At 38.0% G+C, this 16,311-nt stretch overlaps 2 protein-coding genes across 2 annotated transcripts; one reads left to right on the top strand and one right to left on the bottom strand.

Moving 5' to 3' along the window:
- Positions 1-2,499: 2,499 nt before the first annotated feature.
- LOC110066403 (octopamine receptor beta-2R-like) lies at positions 2,500-3,608 on the bottom strand. Its single transcript, XM_020773630.2, has one exon. It carries the CDS (start codon positions 3,553-3,555, stop codon positions 2,572-2,574), a length of 984 nt encoding a protein of 327 aa, XP_020629289.2. The 5' UTR covers positions 3,556-3,608; the 3' UTR covers positions 2,500-2,571.
- Positions 3,609-5,825: 2,217 nt separating this feature from the next.
- Positions 5,826-7,865, top strand: LOC110066409 (uncharacterized). Its single transcript, XM_020773638.2, has one exon. It carries the CDS (start codon positions 5,958-5,960, stop codon positions 6,978-6,980), a length of 1,023 nt encoding a protein of 340 aa, XP_020629297.2. The 5' UTR covers positions 5,826-5,957; the 3' UTR covers positions 6,981-7,865.
- Positions 7,866-16,311: the final 8,446 nt, after the last annotated feature.

Here is a 16,311-nt window from a genome sequence, read left to right as displayed (position 1 = left end):
CTAATAACAAAAATCATCCGTGGAGCTTAATTAGTTTAAATTTGTCTCAAGGCAAGAGCAAGCAAAGTTTTCAAGTCACGTTATAAGGCGTATCGATACTGTTTCCACAGACCATACCTAACATTTTCAATCAATTTTTTACCAGCCCTCCCTTCATCGGGCAGAACTACAAATTGCGCCAGTCATTTGAATTAGTTTGCAGTTTAGTGTAATGTTTACGCTAGGGCAGTCGAAATCAGAAGAACTTGAATTTTCTGAAAACGAGTCTCTGTTATATAAAAGAGCATATACCAACACTTTAAAATGCACTGTTTTAAAAATGAAATATACAATAGTAACATAATTCTGTACGCAAAACCTTTAATTTTTTTTGGACAAGTGCAATAAATGGGCTAACAGAATAATACAACTTTGGCAAAATTACTTCAAAATTGTAATACTATAATTCCATATGATACCATATAACTCTGCGTTGACGCCATTAAAGTATTGGTGATTTTCTTTGCCGAGACCCCAAAAACGAGAAACCCAGTATAAATCGAGGGAGACATTGTGCGAGTGTTTGTGGTGTTTTTTGACGTGATATTAGACAATTTTTCAACTCGATAATTAGTTAAGAATCTTGAATTAAATGTACACCCACGTAATACGCAATTCTCCAAACATGCGGTTTGCCTGATTTGCTTTTCGGTTGAAGATAATCAGCATTAAATCTTTCAGGTTTCTGGTCATATTTGAACTTAGCCAGCTTCATTAGTTAAAATAGGTAATGTAGTCCAAATGGTTGTGAATTCTATTATAAAACCTACCGATTGCTTTGACTACTTGTTGGAAGTCGTTCCATCGTTTCCGTTCCAATTATTTCCTTCTTTTTCACTATTTTCCGCCCTAGCAATGGATTTTACCAGCTACAGAGTCCTATGCCCGGGGGGTTACTCCCTTAACTTAAATGGGCCATAGAGGTATGTGCGGCCGCAAAGGGTAGGGTTTTTCAGCCGTTTTGGTCATAAATAGGGTATAGATTTTGGCCATTTTCGTCTTAAATAGGGTATGGCACTCTAGTTTTGAATTGGATATGTTTCTTGGAAGAAGCTACTTTTTCATCATTATCAATAAGAGCGTCAAGAAAAGCCCATCGTAATTTATGTTTAGGGCAACTGTGCCAGCCGTAACGGTCATAACTAGGGTATCGAATTTTTGGCCAGGTCATAAATAGGGTAGCAAAAATCGCAGATTTGGGTCATGAATAGGGTACGAGTTTTGGGAAGTGGGCCGCACACCCCACCCAACGTTTCTGGGAGTACCCCCCGGGGTCCTATGCATTAACTTGCTAATTTCCTTTGCAGTGTTGCGGTGTACGACACCCTCGGTATAATTTCCATGTAAACGTACTTTGACAATTTAATCTTCGACTTTGAGCCGACTTTGAAAGTTAATTAAAAAATTAACCAGCCTACATGCTTGATAACACCAACAATTTTATTGTTAGGTTTATTAACATGGTCTGGTTTGAATTCTTTCAAATTTAACGATGAATGAAGCGTTTGAATCGACGAAAAGTTGCGATACAATTTCATTGATCATTAAATTATTTTGCAAATATCAAAGTCAATGTTTACTGATTTTTTTCAGTGATCATAAACACATCTACCGTGCTAATGCTTTCGGTATTCTGCCTGTGCGTAACAGAGATACGGAAGAATGCAGTTCACATGCATTGCCAGGGATCAGAATATTGGCAAAATTTTGTCAAACGTGTATTTATTTTGCAAAGTTAGTAGCAAGTAACAGAAGTTTTGGGTTTGATTTAACCTGCTATTCTTAATAGTGGTGATCATGTCATTTCAACCATGTCCCACACATCGACATGTTATTTTAACAATGCAACTCATGGCCACCTGGGCCTCCAAAATTACAAGTTATTTTCTTTACTCACTAATTTTAGCCTGCGCCTAAGTAATGAAGTATCGACGCATTTAGTTGCGAAATTTCGTCTTTTTCTCATTATGCTTGTTACTTTATTGTACAAATGTTGAAAGTGGACAATCTACAGAAAAAACGAGTGACACTGATTCTTTTAAAATAGACGAATATAGACACTTTGTATGAACGGCGCCTAAATTTAAATAGCAATACCTTATGTATCCTAAGCCTCGTGTCAATGAAAGGAAAAAGGATTTTTCACATGAATACGAGGCTTGGGATGTATAAGTATTGTTATTCTAATAACGGCACTATTTATATAAAGTGTCTATATATTCGTCTATTTGAAAAGAATAAATCACTCGCTGGAGTTTTCCTCTTCCGATTGAATTGGAGCTAATTACTGATAATTGGTAACTAACTTCGTATCATATTCACACGGAGATCTGGGTCACTCTCTTTTAAAATTAAAGAAAGGGGAAACAATGTAAGAGAGACAACCATAAAACCAAAATAAAAAAGAGGAACTGAAATGTGCAGGTGTCTGTCGAGAGTTTGATTGTTGGTTTTCATGACAGGTGTAAGAAAACTTCAAACGCTCATTAAACTGGATAACGAGAACCCTTGAGAAAGGTAAAGTAATAGTAGTCACTCAAAATCACTTGAGGTACAGCAAAACGTAACACTAAGTTCTCGTTTGATATCCTTCTTCAAAAAGGCGTAAACGAGTGGATTTATAGCGGAGTTCACAAAAATCATCAAGTCAGATACCCTAAAAAGGCTATCGCTTATAACGCACAATTCTAATTTACTGCAAAACGAAATAACGGTATCAAAAGACCAACACAGCACAAAAAGACCGATAACAGCTCCCAAAACGGCAATACTCGAACCGTCGGGCTTCCTTTCTCTTTTGTTTCGCTGTAAAGAAACTCTCTTTCCCATCGGCGTTGTTATTTCTAGCCCGCTCCTTTCACTGAAAACCTGACTGCATGTGTCGTTGAACTGAAGCTGCGTTCTGTGCGCTGCTACCTGCCGGGCGTGTTTTCTTGCGGTGTGAAAAATGTGGGCATACATTGCTGGCATGACAACCGTGGGTACTAGCTCAAATGCAGTGATAACAATAAATGCGTGAACTTTAATTGCTGTATTCTTGACTTTTTCTGAGCTTGAAAATTTCCAGAAAAGAGGAGTGAACGACAAAAGCGCTGGGATGATCCAAGATGCTGACATGGCAGCAAAAAGTCGACTTGAAGTGGCATAAGACTGATAACGCAGTGGATGGACAATGGATACATATCGGTCCACTGTCATGACGAATAAATTTGCTATTGAAGCCAAAGTAAACGAGTTAAAGAACATGTAATAAGTGGTGATTTCACAGTCGGACCAAAAATCGCACGCGACGATAAAGGAAGGAAGAAACAACCCTACCAAGAAATCTGCCGCGGCAAGGGATACCACAAAATAGTTAGTCATCACATGGAGTCGCCTCCTTTTCAAAATCAAGATGATCACTGTTGCATTTCCGACTACAGCAATGAACGCTATCAATGGTGCAAGAACGATGTAGAAGAGTGACAGCGAACTGTTATTTGATTCATTGTTGGTAAAAGTGTCGTTTTTCATCATTACAGACTTTTCAGAAGAAGTTAAGAACGATTCCTTGATGTGCTTGCAAGCCACTTTCTTTAGCTGGTTTAATTTATACCATTTCAATGCCACATTCAACCAGATTTAAGAGCAGACGAAACAATAAAGGAATAGAGCTGTTCCCAAGACTGATGTCAGACAATTACGCAAAAATCCCTGCCTTTTCGTATAAAATATGAACATGTGCTATTCTTGATCAGTGAAGGCAAGTGATCTTCACAAATCTATGGCCAACTATGAATGATTAATGTATTAGTGTACTGGGCGCTTTCGTTAGCATGTATATTAGTACAGATTGACACCTGCATAACAAACCAGCATCCTCCACCTTTTTTCTTATAATGGCTCTTGAAAGAGCCTTAGAAACTCTCAGAAAAGGCATTGAAATTAAAATTACTTATTGTGTTTAAAGTCCGTACGCTTGGCATATGAATAAAATTTAAATAAGTCGGAAAGATAATTTAGTAAGTTTAAAAACGTTCATCTCTTTAAAGAAGGTTCTTTCTTATTAAAAATTTAAGCTTAAGACTGTCTTGCTGGCGCGTTTCACGCTTGAAAAAGTAAAATTGGTTTGATCTTCTCAGTCGGGTGTTTCAGTTTTTATGGAAAGATGTTTTCAGGATCGCTGGGTCATGAAGAGCTTACGAAAGATAAGAAGCTCATTAAGAAATATTACATGCATTTTTGTCGCTTATGCAGCAAGAAGAATATTGTAAATTACGGCTTTTGTGACAAAATTTGCTATAAAACACACTTTTTGAAAAACCGTTAAAGTAACAAAATATGAATGTTTGAATGGTGCTGACGAAAGAGAACTATTATGCAAAACAAAACCAATGAATGACAAACCAATAATTAAAATTCTTAAATTTGTCCAAAGTAAATCCCTCCTGGGCATGCTAATAAGAGAAATTTTTAAAATTTTAGCTGGAAGAAAAAAGAGTCAAATTATATATCGTTTGTTGGTAGCAGTTTCTATATTAATAGTGGTATGAATCACAGTTAATTGATCCTATGCAACAACCAGAGCCATCATCTGGAACATTTGTCTTTCAAAGTGATAACTGGGTGTGGCAGATATCGGCATCGAGAGAAAACTGCAAACAAGGAAAGTTAACCGCTACCCTGCGAGACGCAGATTCCTCTCTCCTTCTACCCGGTGAGAGACGAATCGAAAGGGAACCTCTGCTTCAGCATAAGCACTTTTCATTTGAAAGTATATCCGCAATAAAATTTTGACGTATTTTCGGTTCAGTTGCATTCGGCGAGTTACTTGAATTCCGCCTTTTCCACCGTTTATCTCTTACAGAAACTACATAAGTTTTGCGAAGTACTGAGCAACAAAAAAATAAATAAATAAATAAACCAAAATCGACTTTATTAAACAACGCTATGTGGTGTGTACTTCGCAAATTGCAAACTACATGTAGCTGCAGATAAACAAACTGTTTTGGAATAATTGGAAACTTAATAACCTGTCTGTCAATCATAACATCAAGTTCCTTTGAAATAATACAAGACAAATAGTAAATTACACATAATTCCAGCCCAAGAAATGTGTTTCTTAGTTTTTACGGCTCATATGGTTTGGTTGAGAACCACCAGTGTAGCTAGTGACAAATTAACATAAATTTTAGTCCACCAGTGCTTTGCGGCGTTCTAGGGAATTACACATTACATGTTTTCGTGATTATTTTGGAAAGATTATGAACTGCGATCCCCAAGAAATTAAGACACAATTTCAGTTAGTGAATAATACTATCTTTAAAACGCGTTTTCACAAAATGTGACGATCAGAGAAAAAGCAGAGCAGAGAATAATTCTTACGCGGGTAAGTTAAGGTACGCAGTTGACAACTGACAATGCAGCCATAAATGAGATGGGTATGAACAAATAAATGCCTGTCTTATTGAACACAAACAAAAATACTTGATTGAAGCCTAAGGGCAGTACGATTGAATGAGTTCAGGAGCAAGTTATATCTAAGGTGATAACGTCAACTCGAGATTGAAGGAGGCCTTTACTTTTAATTAATGTCGACTCGAAGCAAAGTACTGGAATTGGAGTGCACTCCCTCCAATTTACGCGCGGCCAGAATCACACGAGTACGCTTGCTACGTAGGCTAAGCAGAGAGTCAAATTGTTTTTGCAGGTGTCTAAACGAAATGACAAATTCTGTGTACTTAGTTAAAATTGTTTGAAGTCAATATTCAAATCAGTCTCAACCATTAAGACTCATAATTACAAGAACTAGCTACTGCTCCCAAACGGCAGTGACAGTACCATAGTTTTATAGCTCATCAAACTTCACGATTGTAAAGTGTGTTAAAGACGCTACCGATCAGCTTTGACCTTTGAACCAAAGAAAGCAGTGGACGAGGATGTCGTGGTACATGTACACCAGTTTAACTGTCAGCATCACAGCAATAGCTGGAAATGGATTTGTCATTTGGTTGATCTTAACAAAATCTAAGCTCCACAACACCACCAACTGGTTTATTTTATCTCTTGCTGTGAGTGATCTCACGGTTGGTTTGTTCATTACACCATTACACATTGCGTGTAAAAAGTTAGAAACGTGTGATGTTTACCTGAAAAGTGTCTTTGAAGAGCTCTTTTTGTACGAGTCAATCTTTAACTTGTCCGCTATGACGGTAGATCGTTATCTTGCCATTGTCCATCCTTTGAAGTATGCAAGTTACATGACAACAACTGGCGCTGTGAAAACGATGGCGATTTCTTGGGGAATACCACTTGTGAATTTTGGCCTTCACTTCTCTTGGCTTTATGCCGAGCCTGCCACAAGAGCAAAATGGTTTCGCATTTTTACCATTATGGAAACAATTGTCATGGTAGCCATTCCCTGCATGTTTCTAATGATGGCAAATATACAGATAATCCGGCTAGCGCGGCTCCACTCAAAACGAGCGATAGCTCAATTGCATGGGATAAACTTCAATGAAATGAGGAACAATTCCACCGAGCAACCAAACGGGGCACTTTATGAAGACAATGAAAGGCAAACAAATGTAACCGTAGATTCTCATCCGTTGTCTAACTATGAGCCTTCATCAAGTCTGGAAATAAGAAGCGAGAGAAGAAGCAATAAGGAATTTCGGAGAATGTTCCAGCGAAGACGATCGAAGAGATCTTCCGTTAGAGTAATAATTGCAGTGATAACTATTTTTCTCTTTTGTTGGTCTTTGTCGCTCTACGCGTCATTTTGCACGTATCTCGGCCTGTGCAGCGTATCCTTGACTCTCGTTAGAGTCACGTGGCTTTTTATGATTTTAAACCCTGCGATAAATCCCTTGGTGTTAATCCTATTCAAAAGTGATCTACGAGCAGAATTTGCGACAAGTATTTGCATGGTAAGCCTAAAGAGGACTATATCCACAAATTAGGAAAACCCCGAATCATGATAACATGAAATAAAATGGCTACAATTTTTAATGTGATCTTTTTTCAGCTTTGTAATTAAACCAGGACTCAAAGGCCAATAGCTATAAAGCCTCCGTTAATCACAATACAGTAGCCTGTTTTGAGCGACTTTAAATTTAAAAAAAAAAAACAGCTTTACAGTACACGGAAGTAAGTTAACGTTTGGAAACTGATACAATTTGAAGTCGTGATAGCTAAAATCTACCTGGACGTTGACAATGAAATAAAAATAGAAATAAAAATTAAATACAATGAAATAAAAATAGGCATGGCTAAAATGTAAATATAGGCTGGATTGTGAGGTAAAATTTTGTAAATAGCTTATTTGACGATATCGAAGAAAGATAAAGAATGTAATTAAGTTTATCTCAAACTGCAGATCTAGTTAGCATCTCAAATTAGACCCTAAATATTGTGAAATGATGACTTTATTCCAAAAAGGAAATGTAACGTTAACTAAAACTTTTACCTGCCTAATCGGTAAAAATCAGTCTGTAAGGCTTCTACTTGAGTCATTATACGATACAATACGCTTGAGTCATCATACAATAATGATACAATACAGTACAATACAATAACACTATACAACACCATTCCGCCTTGCTCTCTGTCCTTTAAAGTGTGATAGACAGTTGTTGGCGATTTTGCTTCAAATGCAAATAACACCATGAATAAGAAATTTAAATTCCTAACAAGAACTGACCGTTTAAAACCCGTACATTTATTTGCAATAAGATTGAAGCTAGTAGTTACTGTAAATAGTGATAACTTTATTAATCAGACCATTAAAAATAGGTTTTTATGCAGTAAACAATTACAATCCGCTTGAAATGTGTAAAAGCTACGTAGATAAATAAACATAAATGAATAAATAAAAATACTTACATTTGGGAGACGGATTTTAAACAGCGGCAAGCTGAATCATGAGGTTTTTTATGTTCGTTTTCTCGCTAGTTTTGCTCAAGGTGCAATTACACATTATTTTGATCATAGTAAAGGTCAAATATTAGTTTGGTCAATTATAATAAAAGCCAATATATTCCAAAGGGATACAACATTAAGGATGATTCTTTAGGGCAGGTTTTCACAACAATCTCAGACGCAGCAAGGCGTTGTCAGGTAGCGTCTTTTGTTCAGTGAGATTGTCCAAACAAAAGATACCGCCTGTCAACATCTAGTTACTACGTCTTCGTATGTCGACTTATGCTTTTGCGCTAGTGAAAATAAGCCTTCAGGTGATTCTTTAGGATGATAACTTGCCAGCGTCTTACGTTCTTCAACACCTTTCCTAAACTTTCATTAAAAATTACCTCACTTCGTGTAGGTTAATTCTGTAAATGTGCGACAGCATGAAAAACGACTGATTTGGGTATTAACCAATATAATTAATCATTGTTGAAGTAAAACAGTTAAACTTTGCATTACACCACAATCGGAAAGATATTTCAGGGGTTCAAGTTTAACTGATTTCTTGTTTTTTTCTGTAATTATAAACGGGCTGTTAAAGGTTGCAGAGGCCGACCTAAACTTAAGAAGGTAAGCGTAATAATAACGATATTGAAACATGTATGTCCTGTTTGAGTCTTAAAAAAGAGACAAAAAAATATATACTTTTTGGGTAAACAGTTCTAAATGTTACGGCCTTACCGTTTTCTCGGAATTGATATCGGGGGCGACCAAATGTTTTCCAGAAAAACGTTACTTCTACTTTGAGACTCTATCATGATATGGTAAATGCGGTGGTGGTATTGCATCAGCGACGTAGAGAAAACCATCCGGACGACGATTGGCAAAATTTTTCTTTAAATTGCGGTAGCAATGGAGATATTTTAGAAAACCAAGACCGATGTCCGGTTTTTTTAAATGTTTAACAGCGACGTGGTGTATATAAGAATCCCCCCGAAAGCGTAGCGATCTCTTTTAAGGGTTCATCCCATAGTTTGTTTTGTTGGACCGCAGGTTTAACTTGCAAAGAACTTAAACTTCGAAGAGACTCCTAACCGGTCAGCAACTTGAACATTCGTTTCTTTGTGTTCACGAGATAAAAAATAAAACAGGAAAAATTACTGCTACAGCTACCAAAAAACAAGTAAAATCAAAAACTAGTTTTGGTTGATCAACAAGTCGTGTAATATTTCTTTAATATCCAAAATAGTTAAAATGAAACAACTGCCATAAATTCCACTCTATTCTGTCATGCCCATGTCAGGCAAAAAGAACACAAAATAGAAAAGGAAATATAATACTGAAAATAATAATAATAATATAATAATAATAATAATAATAATAATAATAATAATAACTTTATTTATCCTGGTAAAGACCGGTCAGTCGATCAAGATATAGATTGACTGGTATTAATCGGTGACCAGTAATAAAAAGCATAAAAAAAAAAGTCAATAAAGAATTACAGGCATAGAATTTACAATTACAAATCTAAAAAGTATAAATTATATACAAAAATTTAAATTTAAATTGTACAAGTGTGATTTGCACTATTCATGCTTATTAGGCAAGTGAATGTTTTGCCTTTAAATTGTGCAAGTGTTATGAGCTCGCGAATCTCTCTTGGCAGTTTTTTACAGGCACTCGCAGCCGAAAACTTAAACGAGGTCTGTCCACATTAGGTCTTAACTTGTGGTAGATCTAATAATGTTGGATCTCTAAAGGATCGACAATGTTTCTGTGATCGTTTCATTAAGTAACCTGTCAACTGCTTTGGGCAGTTAATGTTGTTAATTATCTTGTAAACATATTGTAGCTTGATGAAAAGGCGTCTACTGTGAAGTGATAATAGCTGTAATTTAGCGCGCATCTCCTGAGTACATGTCTTACGGTTAGCATGCAATATCATTCGTTGGGAGTTCTCTTTGCTGCATTCGCCCCATACAACACAACCATAGTCTAATAAAGGTAGCACAGGTCTGCTTGTAGATTCTAAGCAAAATATCGCGACTAAGAAAAGATGAAATTCTATTAAGCAGTTTTAGTTTAGGGTAAACCCTAGATTGTATATAGGCTACATGTTTGCTCCAGGTCAGACAATGATCGAGGTAAATTCCTAAGTACTTAAAGTAATCTGACTGTTTCATTGGTTTTCCATTGAGGATAATCTGTAACGCTCGCGTGTTTTTAACAGCGTGCTTTGATCCAATCAACATAGCCTCGCATTTCTTATGATTACTGATTAAACCATCCTGATTCCACCAGGTTGCAGTACTTTTTAGATCTTTGTTGACACGTTTTTCTGCTGCACTAACATCTTTTGCGCTGGCGTGGATTTCCGTGTCGTCGGCGTATAGTACTACTTCGCTATCTGTGCAAGCGTCGGTGATACCGTTGATATGGATGTTGAATAAAGTAGGTCCGAGAACCGAACCTTGCGGAACTCCGTGCGTGATTAAACGACGTTCAGACTCGACACTTACGTATGACACGAATTGGTTTCTTTCCTGTAAGTAGCTTTTGAACCATTCAAGTTCGTTTCCAGTCACTCCGCGTTTTTACAGTTTACTGATCAAGATGTTGTGTTCAATTACGTCAAAAGCTTTTCTTAGGTCCAAGAAAGTGCAGACAACTTTTTCACCCTTGTCAATGGCAAATTTCCATGAATCAACGGCTACAAATATCGCTGCACTAATCCGCTAACCAACTGAAGCATGGCTCAGAAGGATCACTTGAACATACCCCTTATTAAAAAGCAACGACTACGTTTCAGCTAATGAGATGCAAATCCATCTTTCAATAATTAATGATGAGTTCTTGAAACAAACAGCTACCAGTTTCACACTTAAGTACAACGACTCTGTAAAAATCAAGTCAAAAATATAATTCGGCCAATTTTTTCATCGCCCGAGAACTCTCAGGCAGATCATTAGAGAACTTCCTAAGAGTAAATAAATATGTAACAGTCGATAATTCAGTACAGTAAATCAAACATGAAAACTACTGGTACAATAGTTTTGTGCAATAACTCTTTTCACGGTGAACTTTTCTCATTTGCATTACAATATAATGTATTTCAACATGGATGCGAGGCAATTCCGGGCAGACACTACATAATAACTCTTTTCACGGTTAGTTTTTCTCATTTGCGGTACAATGTAATCCAACGTGGAAGCGAGGCAATCTCGGGCTAAAACTACAAAATAACGAGAAATAGGCCACGTTCGATCAATATTCTGACATGGCTCCGAGGCTTTCAGGACAAACGTTTTTTGAAATTGAGAGACAAAAGACACTTAAACTAGTGTAGCCAGAGCTATGAAAATACCGCGGAAATTTGGATGTAGTGTGCAATTTGGACTGAAGGATTGCATATTTTAAGGGACAAATATTAAGCGGCTTTATTATATGGCTAGCTCCGTGAGCGGGCAACATGAATCAAATCCTACGCTGTGACTGGCTACCCGAGTGGGCAAGATGGAGCTATCTTGCCCTCCCGAGACTACCCGCCGCGTCCCGCAAGAAAAATTTTCCCGAGAGCCATATAATAAATCCTTTATTGACCAAGTTTGTTCGGTCAAGATGGCTGGATATTGGCCTCGTTCTTCTTTTGCGAGTTTATGGACCTTGACTCTGTCTCGGTCCATAGACACGCAAAAAACGAACTTGGCCAATATCCAGCCAACTTGACCTCACATTTGGTCAATAACCCATATGTATAAAGTTTGAGCGAGCCGCTAGTAACACGGGCGTCGGAAGACGAGAAGAGCGTGACTGTGAACGTGACGCTACTAGTGGGCGCTTGCATGTCACGCTCAAAGTCACCCACTGATTTTCGAGTAAAAGAGAGACTGCTTGCAGTCTACACTAGTGTTTATAATTTGTTGATTTTGGGAGTACTGGACCATCGTAGCAATAGTTATTTTCGAAGTTACGAGTGTATCGCGGGACGGTAGGACTTGTAGGAAAATTTGAACTTCTTTTCAAGTAATATGTGACAACGGGATGGTGAGACTGCAGGAGCAGAAGAATTTTGTCACGCAATCGTGGAGGGATATTGTGAAGATGTTGTTCCTGCAATCCATTAATGCTACTGCTTTTTTTCTCTATGAAGTTGCGTTGTTCATTATTGTTATAAAAAGGTTATTATATGTAAACAGGAATCAGGTTTTTCTGCAAATGCATTGAATTGGAATTGGTACATTTTTTATTGTTCTTGTTAGATATTGTTGACATGCTGAAAATTTGCACTCCACTTATTATCTGGAACTGATAATGCACAAGTGTGGCACCAAAAGAATAGACTGAAAAGCCCGTAAGATTAAAGCTCTCAAAATGCTGATCAGTTTCGTCTGCGGCACTGATTTATACATAAAAACATGTCAAAGTCACCAAGGTGTGAAAAATCCGATGCACAATTCAGCGAGAAGCACATGGCAGCTGCTGCTCAGTGTAAAACGACAAACCAGAAAAGGCACCAAAAAAGTCATCGAATGTTATGCGAATAGGTGCGATCCCTAGGAAAAGTTCTCAAAATGCTTGTTAAATTTGGGTGCGAACACATGAAAGCCTGTCAAAGCCGCCGAAGTGTGAAATTCAGCAAGAAGCACATGGCAGCTCTACAAGTAAACGACGAAGCTACCAGAAAAGCTACTTAAAATACTTATCCAATTTTTGGGAGAATACGTCAAAGCCTGTACGACTGAAATTGTCAAAATGCTAATGAAATATTCAAACGATCCGAACAGCGAAAATTATCCAACATAACGACAGAGGACAATACTATCACAAAAGGCACTTTTAAGCTTACAGTGTAACTTCACGGCGAACTTGACAATGCCGTAATATACATATATGCAAAAGATTAATTCCAATGAAATCGTCATCATGCGCAACAGAGGTTATCACTCACCTGAATGCCGCGGCGTCGAAAACTGCGATGACAATCCAGTCCGTCTCTTTATCGACTTTGGTCAGTCAAAGCTCGACCAATGCGCAGTGCATTGTGGTCCGCTGAAAGGGAGGCTCTACCACAGCGCAGAGCATCATGGTCCGCTGAAAGCGAAGTTCAAACACAGCGCAGAGCATTGTGGTCCGCTGAAAGTGAGGCTAGCAACGAGGACAAAATCTCGATTTCGCCTTCATTTATTTTAAATTCTGACAGGAGCCATAATCGGGGACGGAGACCGTAAGTCTCGGGATTCGCGCGCACCTATGATATGGGACAATTTTTCTATTTTTAGAACAAATTGCGCCATCCTGACGTCATATATCCGCGCGGATTCACGCACATGTCAGGGGCTCTCGCGTGGATGTTGTCACGTTGCGTGATCAAATGGTGAGAGTTGAGAGATTCTCTTGCGTATTTTTCACAGCGATGGCAGGGAATAAGGCAGGGAATACGAACCAGGGCGCTTATATGTAGTTTTATGCTCTGAGCTAACGGAAAAGGTGGGTTTTTCAGTGTCGAAAACAAGACTTCAATCTCGCTCTGGGAATGAATAATAAGATCTGCTCACGCTAGTTGTAAGCTTACGCGAATGTTTTTGCGTTTATTCTGACTTAACAATATAGCAAAAAAAACTCTCTACTCTGGTATCGAGTTAATTTGTGAGTTTCTCAGACAATGGTTCATCATAACCAAAACCTGTTTTGATGGTTTCTTATTGTTTCTGCTTGTTTGGTGAGTTTGCAAAAGTTTTTGAAAGGAAAGTCTGACGCGTACAATTCGCTCATTTGCATAGTGCAGCTCGCGCACTTTCACGTCCGAGTCGGTGTTTTCAATTGTCAACAAATCTTGACAAAGATTTCTTTCGTTATCTTTTGTGCTGAGATGCTGTAACAAATTTCACGAACGTGAAAAAGGCTACCAACATCATGAGTGTTTCTTCAACATAAGCATAGTGAAGTTTTACACTGCGAAAATGAAAATAGACAAGGAGTTTGATAACTCGATCAACAAAATCGAAATCGTTATTCCAAGTCGATCAAAGAGAGCGCCATAGTAAATTTGCTGATTATTTCTGCTTTATTCACATATTTTCAGCTTAGCTTTTAATATTCTGTCAAACATTTATCAATCTTAAACATATTTAAAAACTATAGAGTTATTGTGTGAGTTCGATATACGCTTTCACACGAGAGTGCGGCGGAAGTACAATTTGTCATGTTTACTGACTGTACAAAAACACGCATCGGCGGGCTCTCTCATTCATCGACAACAGAGAATTTACTAGATTTTTACACGAATAAAACTGAGCAGTATCTACGGACGTAAAGTTATTGGGCCTTGATGAAACATCAAGCGTTGCTTACAATTCAAGCGAAAATCAAACTAGCAATTATTTTGTTTTACTTTTCGGTCGCGATAGACTGACAAATTCCTCGCAAGCGTATGGCAAGAGGAGCTAGGAAACTATGAAGTCCTGAAGCTCTGCTATATCTAAATATATCCAACTAGTTTTTTGCTGTGTAATGGAAAAGCTGTTAACCTTCGACATATGTGAAATTTAAAGTGGAGTAATGTACAGCTCATGCAAAAGAAGCATCCGTCGGAACACAACTTGGTCAGCGATATATATAAGCTTACAGCGGAACATACCTAAATTCGACACTGTCTTACTTTACTCAAACTGGAGCAGCTTACGACGAAAATACTTAAGCAAAATTCCAACAGACGTAAACGCGTTGAGTTGTGGGCGAAAAACATGAAAAATTTCGGGAATTTCGGACGCCATTTCCCCCGCGCGACATCTGCAAAAATCCTCGCAATATGTACGCGCGTGTGCCGCAGGCGATGGCGCAATTTGTTCTAAAAATAGAATTATTGTTCCATATCATGGGGACAACCCCAATACTAGAAATGGCGCGCGCTTACGGTCTCCGTCCCCGATTATGGCTCCTGATTCTGATTATGAACTGCTTTTCCACTCCCTACGCTAGCTCCGTAGCAAAAATTTACAATTTTGACCCGAAAGCCTCGGAGCCACGTTAGAATATTGATATATCGAACGTGGCCTATTGCCTCACGTACATTTTAGATATATATAGATTATATTTTATCGTACGGCTGTGTCTTACAAGGACTGGGGACTACGAAATTTACAAATTTGATTGTTTGAAATCGTTTTGACCGCGGTCTAGATTTTCCCACCTGGACCGACATCTAGACTGGTTACATTTTGCAGTGAAAAAGTTGCAAACCAAGATACAAAAATATTGGCTATTTTCTTCTCCATAACTTTTCCGAAGTACCAAAAAGCCTGATTGGAAAAAAAGTACTGAGGACGAGCAAATTCTGGCAGATTTAAGTTCAGCTCATCGCCGTTCGCAGGCAATATCTCAGCTAGTACTAACCAGTTACATTAAAAGAATTAAATTTTTCTTGTTTGCCATATAATAAACATCTTATCAACCGAGTTAATTTGTTCTGTATGGGAGAATCTTGACCTTGATCGTGTGTATGTCTGTACTCACGACCTCGGTCAAGATTCTCCCATATATACAGACCTCCTGCTCGGTTAATAAGAGCTAAGTAATAAAAATGAGAAAATGTTACCATGAAAATGGCTATCAAACTGTGCACATTGTTTTTTAATCAGACTTAACAGATGTTGTGGGGTTCTTCCATTCTCAAGAAATTATATTCAAATTGGACAAGTGACAAGGTTTTTTTTCCGTTGGTGTTAATCTTGAATGAGCCGCTCGCACTCTAGTGTCTATACCACCCTGCCTGGCAAAAGATAAATACTTTCCCAATTTAAATCATTTAAGAACCTGTTTTGATCATGAGGAACGGATCTTTGACTTGTAATGGAAATTTGAACCTCGCCGGTATGAGGCACTGACGTCAGAGAAAAATGAAGAGCACAGGTCAGTTGCAGTATTCCATGCGTTAAATCGGTATTTGAAACCGCAGAACGTTAACAAATAGTCTCCCCTTTTTCGCAAATTGGTAGTCGCAAGTTATTTCAATTACTTATTATAAAGCTATAGTTCAATTGGAATTTGTACTCGCATTGCTTGAGGTTGTTCCTAAAACGCGTTGCCACGGACACCAACGTATCAAGTTATTGCGCAAAGAAAGCTTCAGCAAGAATTAATTTAATTTGATTGTTTTCCTTCTTTCTTTCCGGGCGATATAGGATAATCAGCTGAAAGAATTCCCGTCAATGTCGTCAACTAATAGTGACGACGGTAGAGATGCGTATTGGCACTGGACGCTCATTTCAATAATCGCATTTGTAACAGTTTGTGGCAATGCATTGGTGATCTACTTAATAATTACACGCCCAAGACTCCACGTGACGCCCAATTGGTTCATTCCGTCTTTATCGATTGCCGATATCT

This window comes from Orbicella faveolata, unplaced genomic scaffold (assembly GCF_042242905.1).
Source record: "Orbicella faveolata isolate gen_17 unplaced genomic scaffold, um_ofav_v1 contig_1, whole genome shotgun sequence".
In the NCBI taxonomy this organism is placed as follows: Eukaryota; Metazoa; Cnidaria; class Anthozoa; order Scleractinia; family Merulinidae; genus Orbicella; species Orbicella faveolata.
This window is presented reverse-complemented; position numbering and strand designations above follow the sequence as displayed.

Excerpts from the sequence above, each read along its gene's own strand:
- LOC110066403 (XM_020773630.2), bottom strand. The coding sequence starts at position 3,555 with ATGATGAAAAACGACACTTTTACCAACAATGAATCAAATAACAGTTCG.
- LOC110066409 (XM_020773638.2), top strand. The coding sequence starts at position 5,958 with ATGTCGTGGTACATGTACACCAGTTTAACTGTCAGCATCACAGCAATA.